This window comes from Polistes canadensis, unplaced genomic scaffold, assembly GCF_001313835.1.
Source record: "Polistes canadensis isolate GaletaPanama2010 unplaced genomic scaffold, ASM131383v1 scaffold_108, whole genome shotgun sequence".
NCBI classification, from domain to species: Eukaryota; Metazoa; Arthropoda; class Insecta; order Hymenoptera; family Vespidae; genus Polistes; species Polistes canadensis.
This window is the reverse complement of record NW_014569655.1, coordinates 267,279-275,235: the sequence shown is the minus strand read 5'-3', so window position 1 is coordinate 275,235 and position 7,957 is coordinate 267,279. Positions and strand designations below refer to the sequence as shown.

Below are 7,957 nucleotides of genomic sequence, written 5' to 3'. Positions count from 1 at the left end.
AAGAAAAAAAAAGTGACTTATGCCACTTTCAAAATAAACGGCTCATATTTTAAACTTTCTTATTTCCTAGTAACTTTTAATAGCAAGTAGTGTATACAAAGTGAATGTGTAATTAACTTCTATATATATTTAAAAACAAATAATTAGAAATCTAATATAGATGTTTTGTTTTAATTATTAATTAAAGGAGTTTACTCGTTAAGAACGATTGTCTTGGAACACGTACAAAAGAAAAGACTTACTAGATTAGAAAAAAACCGATATCATATTGAAGCTAGAAAGACCGGAGAGAAACAGACAAACGAAAAGTCAGCAATTGATTGAAAACAAAAAACAATAGAAAATTTCATTGCTTTGCTTAGAAATGAGAGAAAACGTTTTTGTTTATTTAATTATTAATAACTAAATAAATAATTAATTGATAAAGTGTGTAATTAAAGATTTTAAATGTGCAATTAATGTTCAAATAAGAGCACTTATTTATTTTTTTCTGCTGTTAAAGTTTCTTGCCAGCGTTCCTACGGTTTGGATTACGCATTTTCAAAAACTGTTTTACCATACGTAATAAAATCGTTTTTATCGACATTTCTATATTTTAATCTACGTTTAATTTTCATCAAGTACAGACATAACCTCTTTATACTGAGCATAAGAAAACCATATCCAGGAAAGATTAATAACGAATAATAAAAATGTCAAAAGATATAAAAGATAATACAACGTTGTCTGTGTTGTTCGATAGTGCATTTAAATCATTTAATAATATTATTAAAACAGATGAACCAATGAAAGCGTCAAATATACAGGTAATTAAAATAAATAACTATGTAATATTATTATTGTTTTTCTATTCTTATATATGAAAAATTCATGTTTAAATTAATTACTTGTTTAGTCAGACATCAAAAACCTAATTCACATGTTTGAGGAGTTAACAAAATTTGTATCTATGGTAGACATGTTTAGCCAAAATGAAACTGTCGATGAAATAGCAACAGAACATCTCAAATATCTTTTATTACCGGCTTTTCTTGGTACTCTAGTTACTAAAATATCTGGTACCAATGACAGAATGCATGTGATCAAAGTAGCGGAAATTTACTTTATTGATTTCCTAAAAAGAGCTAAGGCTTGTGGTATTACAGACATAAAAATTCCTGAAGCAAGTTTGGAACAAGAAAGTAGTAGTTCTTCTAACGCCGGAGTCAAAAGTAACGCTGAGATGATTACGAAGATGGTAATTTTTAATTTTATTAATTAACTTCAATAATAATCAATATAGATTGATTATTTACTTATCGATCATTTATATTCTTTAGGTTTCTTGTAGAAATACAAAATTACAAAGATATAGAGAACAAAAGGAATTGGAGTCTCGTTTAGAAATCTTGCAAGAAAACTTGGATAATCCAAACATTGATGATGAAAGTAAAAGGGAATATTTTATGGCACTTTTAAAATTATACGTAATACAAGCGATTGAGGAATTGAGTTCGATAGCAGCAGAGAAACCTATTTTGGAACACATGCAAAAGTTAGACCCTTCAGAAAAAATGATGCAGAAATTCATACCATCTGCTAATATACTTAAACCAATTATTATCACACGAAATGAACTGCAAAAGAAAGTTTATGGTGCTGGATATCCAAGTCTTCCAGTTCTAACGGTTCAAGAATTTTACGATCAAAGAGTTAAGGAAGGAGTGTAAGTTTCGGATTCTTTTTTCTTAATAAAACAAAAATAAATTAAACTTAAATGAAAAATAACTGAATTCTTTTCTTTTACAGTTTTCCTGATCCATCGAAACTTGATCGAATTAATTTCAAAGTTCTTCTAGATTGGATTAAAAGCAATGAAAATAAAAATACACAGGAAGATATTGAAAATATAGAAAAGGAAGAAAAGATAGAACAGGATGATCCAGAGCTTTTGGAACGAAACCGTGCTATGGATGAATACAAGGATACGCATCGTCGAGGATGGGGAAACCGTGCGAATAGAAGTTAAATCCAAAATTACGTACTAGTATAGATAATACAAAAAAATAAAATTATATAAGTAATAAATATTTCACTATAATATGTTGTGCATTACATTATATTCCGTTATACTATTTTATTTTATAAACTATTCTATTATATTGTATTAATGAAACAATGTTAATCGTGAATATTCATTAATTTATTTAAAAATAATATTAAATATCATTTGTCCATTGAAATCTACTTTGTAGTCTTCTAATCGATAAAGTAGGAATCCTGAAGTCATGGTATTTAGTGTATTGTTCATGGAAAGAAGTAATATCTTATTAAGTATTCAAGATTAGAAAAGTTATTGTGCTTATTGTACCCGATAATGTTTTATGTAAGACATATTTCTTTTCGTTTAATTTAATTATTATAATAATTTGTGGTTCATGAAAATATTCGATCAAATTTGATAAAACAAATTTCTTACCTCTCAATAATAATATTAACATTTTTAAATATTTATTTGTATGTATTTTTAAATATTTTCTTATTTCACTAAAAAAATGTGAAATAAATATTTAATAATAAATAATGAAATACTAATTATATATACAAATAATTTGTATAATTTAATACAGTTAGGTTAGATCAAGTGTCTGTATGTTTGTAAAATGTATATAAAATATAATGGCAATATATTAAATATATCTAAATTATTAATTTCTATTTGGATATACTTCAAATAGTAGTATTAGCATTAACTAATATTCCTTATATTTGATTAAAACATTTAGTTTATAGTTGTTGAATTTTAATATTATGCCTATTAGCATTGATGACGCAAAGATCTAAACTTTTGAAACAATTATTATCTATTAATAAATTCATAAGATTTGAAATTGAAGAATTTAATTATTACTTAACAAATGTTTTTAGATGTTGCATATTCTTGATTGTAAATAACACATTTCATATCTAATTTTAGAAGTTATAACAAGACTTGCACTTAATTAAATCATGAAATCCTTCATATGAAAAAAATTAGTTACAGACTAAACTCTGGAGATAAGCAATCATGCTCAATAAATGTAGTATTTATTATTTTTTAGATGTCACAATCTTCAACCAAAATTGTTTCATTGCGATGACCTGACGCAATCACTAAAAGGAGAATAATGATAGCAAAAGTCATAATGTTTTGATAAACTTACATGATATATTCTCATGTAAAATATTTAAGAAGAAAAGCCACATGAATAATTCAGTCAGTAGCAAATCACCAATCTTGAGTTGATCGAGTTTGGAATAAGAAAAGCGGAAAAAATGATCGATTGAATGTGCGTTTCAACATGTTACCAAGATTAAAAAGAAAATGTCGTTTTTATACGATAGTTATCATCACTATAATAACTATTGGAATATTTATAGCTTGGTCCAAAAATAAAGAAATATCTGGCAAACGGTCTAATGATTTTGTTCCTTTACGGTGTGTTATATTCTTTTTCAATATTAAACATTACATTTGATTATATTTAATTATTATTATTTATTTCTAGACTTCTGAATGATCGAAAAGATTATTTGGATCGTCAAGGTATTCATGTGGTAGTCGGTCATTACATAGGAGATTCTGTAGATCCATTAAAATCTCCTAATATAACTAAAGGTGAGTAAAATATTTTCATCGTTATCAAAGACTGTGAACAGTTACATATAATCTAAATATTTTTTCTTTCAGAAATTATTAATAAAAATATGTTTAATCCTCGACCATTTGAAGGAAGAAATGGGGAGCCAGTAATAATACCGTCTAAGGATTTCTTTAAAATGCAACAACTCTATCAAATAAACCGTTTCAATTTAATGGCAAGCGATAGAATACCATTGAATCGTTCTTTACCCGATGTAAGGAAAAAAAGGTGAGCCATAAATTGTAATATGTAATTGTATAATACTATCATTGTCTTTAAAATATTTTTATTTATTGTTAGATGTATTGCGAGGTATAAAGATGTAGTTGATCTTCCAAGAACGTCGATAATTATAGTATTTCATAATGAAGCGTGGAGTACGTTATTAAGGACAGTCCATAGTGTCATTATCAGATCGCCTAAAGAATTATTAGAAGAAATAATACTTGTTGATGACAACAGTGATAGAGGTAATAATTAAAAATGATCATTTTAAATATGCATGATAACATTTAACAAACATGTTTGTTACAGAGTTTTTAAAAAAATCATTGGACGAATACGTAAGCGGTTTAAGTGTTACAACGCGAGTACTTCGTTCAGTGAAACGAATAGGATTGGTAAATGCTAGACTTTTAGGAGCGAAGGAAGCTAAAGGTGAAGTTTTGACCTTTCTCGACGCCCATTGCGAGTGTACGGTTGGTAGGTAAGCTTTTGCATTTGATTGGGTTCGTTTTCAAAAGTTATTTAAATTACAATAATATAGTCTAATTAAATTATTTGATTTTTAGGATGGTTAGAGCCGTTATTGGAAGCAGTAACAAAAAATAGGACTCGCGTTGTGTCTCCTGTTATTGATATAATCAATGACGATACGTTCAGTTATACGCGGTATGTGTTTATCTATAAAAATCTATTAACAATTATTCTTACTAATTACTATTTACTTTTTATATAGATCATTAGAACTACATTGGGGTGCATTCAATTGGGATCTGCATTTCCGTTGGTTAGCATTGAACGGCCGATTATTGAAAGAAAGACGCAAGAACATGGTCGAACCCTTCAGAACACCCGCAATGGCTGGCGGATTATTTTCCATGAATAGAGATTATTTCTTTGAATTGGGCAGCTACGACGATCAAATGCAAATTTGGGGTGGAGAAAATTTAGAACTTTCGTTCCGTGTTTGGCAATGCGGCGGTAGTATAGAAATAGCACCATGTTCGCACGTTGGTCATCTTTTTCGAAAATCGTCACCCTACACGTTTCCTGGCGGTGTCGGTGAAATACTTTATGGAAATCTTGCCAGAGTGGCTTTGGTCTGGATGGACGAGTGGGCAGAATTTTATTTCAAATTTAATCCTGGTTAGTAATACAATTATATTTTATACATATATACGTAATTTTGTATATATATATTAATTGACAATTAATATTATTTTATAGAGGCAGCTAGATTGAGAGACAAACAACAAATTCGATCAAGATTAGCGTTGCGAAAAGAATTAAAATGTAAGAATTTTGAATGGTACTTGGATAACATTTGGCCCGAACATTTCTTTCCGAAGGATGATAGATTTTTTGGCAAGGTATTTTATCAGATTTTATTTACCCTTTCGTTATTAACGACTTATATATAGTATTTACAAGCGAATTTATATGGAAAAATAATACTTGTTTCATAACAAACCATAACGAAAAAGAATTAATTATTTATAATATATATTATTTGATGTACAATAAAAGAGAATTATTTTTTTTACGCAGATGGTACACGTAGCTACGAGGAAATGCATCATGCGTCCTCTGTCAAAAGCTTCGCATTCGCAGCCTTCGGCTTATGCCGTTCTTGAAACGTGCTTACAACGTTCGATACTTGCTCAAATGTTCGTTATGACTAAAACTGGCGTGGTAATGACGGACGAAAGCGTTTGCTTGGATGCACCTGAGCACGATACGTTACATACAAGGCCAAAAGTAAAGATAATGGCTTGTAATGGTCTCGACAAACAAAAATGGCGATACGATGAAAAGGTAAGAATATAATGAATAAACTATAATATATAATAATATTTAATTTCTTTTTTTTTTTATTTTTAATGTTAGAAATTATTTTAAAATTATTTAAAATATTAAAATTATTAATATAATGACAAGCACGCGGTAAACAAATAAATATAATTATTCTTAAAAAAATAATATTTTAATGTTATTTAAAATTGTTTTAAAATAACGCGCGTAACAAAATTTATATATTTTTAAATATTTTAAAATGATTTAGACTAGTAAATCATTGACCCGCATTAAATATAATGATTTATCCGTATTTCTTATTCTTATTAATTTTTATTTTATTGTTCAGAAAAGAATACTTTTACATACGTCTTCCGAAATGTGTCTTCAATACATGGCCGATACGAAGGAGGGTCTTGTAATTGCAGATTGTAATGGAAACATTGAACAACAATGGTCATTAGAATCCGTCCCGTGGAAATAATCAGTATTTTCGCACAAATTAATATTAAACAATGTATACTTTCTCTTCTAACCAAGGAATACTAACTTATATAAAAAATATACGAATCTTTGATAATATTTTTATTACATAACTTTTTTTTAAAGATTAACTTTTAAATTATCAACATAAGATTGAGAGACTTTCTTATAAGAAACAAAATGATTAAAAGGATTTTGATATTATTGGAATATATTTGCATACATCTTTTTACGATGATTATGTGACGACTTTATTGTTAAACAAATCGTTGACCATTTGTTGTATGTAATAAATCCCTTTATCCCTTCCCCCAAAATATGACGATTACCATTTACTCGAATGAATAAATTTATATCTTTTTTATTCATTTATATAAACCATTTAAATTCACTCCTACCAGTTATAATAAATTAGTCCGTTTCACGATAATACAGGGTTCTAAGTATCAAGGATAGAAACATGAAAGCGTGACGTTTACCATTTATAAGAAAACATAACATTTCCGTGTCATCGAGTCTCAATATCGCGTGAATCTCTCATCGATAACCAGACAAATGCGTCCGTGAGAAGAAGAAAGATAATTGTACTGCATCGAAGGTAGCAATTACAATGTCCTTTCGTATGAAAAAAAGCATCGCGTTTGCTTATATTGGGTCGGATAAAGAGTTTTCTCGAATTTTATCGATAAATGATTTCCTAATCGTATAACTTTGATAATAATTAATCAATCGTATCTATCTATCACACTTACGACAAAATTTTGTTTCATATTTGCATAAAAATACGAAGTAACTTATTCCCCGACCTAATATATTGTATATGCCTTATTAAAAGATTACTATAATTATTTCCATATCAGCCTGTTTATTATTATTATTATTATTATTTCTTAAAAATCTAAACACACGAATTTTCTTATCTTATTTTTATAATATTTAAAAGTACGTGGTGTTTAGAATGTGTGTGAAATGATATAGAATATTTTGTATTTTTTTGAAATTGTTAAATCAACAGGATTAAAGGGTAAATAAGAACAACTTAATTTATCGAAGGACAACTCACGAATTATCCTCGATGACATCGTTATCCTTCTCTAAAGGGGAATTGTTTAAACTTGATCTACTAATTAGATGAAATTTATTTGAACAAAAAGAAAAAGAAAAAGAAAAACAAAATAAGACGCAGCTGTGCGTGAGTGAGTTTTTCTCGTTTAAAAGAGGAAGAGGACATACTCTCTTAGCAAAGTTATTTTGAGATAGAAGATAGATGTTATTTTCAAAGCGATGCATTTACGTTAGTTAACGATCGTAATGGCGTTCCTCGATATCTGGGTCAAAGTCACGTCCTCGTCGAGGCCAAAGAGCCATTTAGCCCGAGGCCTATTTTCCCTGTCTCCGCGTAATTCCGATCACAACTTCGGACCAACTTTGGCAGAGATCCTTGCTCATCTCTCTAACGTTTTATAAGAAGATACTGGATGATTCATAAATTAATGATCATCATGTGTTATTAATATTTAAATACAATATTCATTATTCATCTATTATTGTATTTTCAATACAATAATTATTATATATTGTTAAGTTTTATTTGTAATAAAAAGAAAAGAAAAAAAAAAAAGACGTGGTGGTTATTATAATTATCGTTCAATTTGAACAAACAAAACTCATCAATACCAAAACTCGTATATTCTTTTATTTATTTATTTATTATTTATCGCAGTCATGTAAATTCATCTCCATTTATTAATGAAAACATGATGGTAACAAGGATACATATATATATATATATATAT

At 28.2% G+C, this 7,957-nt stretch overlaps 2 protein-coding genes across 2 annotated transcripts; both read left to right on the top strand.

Annotated features, from left to right (window-relative positions):
- Positions 1–597: 597 nt before the first annotated feature.
- Positions 598–2,211, top strand: LOC106787639 (immunoglobulin-binding protein 1; the record flags this gene model as incomplete). Its single annotated transcript, XM_014750185.1, is given in 4 exon segments — positions 598–806; positions 896–1,237; positions 1,320–1,705; positions 1,789–2,211. Coding segments are annotated over 4 exon segments (1,062 nt in total). The 3' UTR covers positions 2,009–2,211.
- A 49-nt stretch (positions 2,212–2,260) lies between these two features.
- Positions 2,261–6,437, top strand: LOC106787636 (polypeptide N-acetylgalactosaminyltransferase 3-like). The gene is made up of 11 exons (XM_014750183.1): positions 2,261–2,365; positions 3,081–3,457; positions 3,528–3,637; positions 3,710–3,890; positions 3,963–4,132; positions 4,197–4,364; positions 4,454–4,553; positions 4,621–5,030; positions 5,112–5,254; positions 5,433–5,699; positions 6,028–6,437. Exons 2-11 carry the CDS (start codon positions 3,321–3,323, stop codon positions 6,160–6,162), a joined length of 1,821 nt encoding a protein of 606 aa, XP_014605669.1. The 5' UTR covers positions 2,261–2,365; positions 3,081–3,320; the 3' UTR covers positions 6,163–6,437.
- Positions 6,438–7,957: the final 1,520 nt, after the last annotated feature.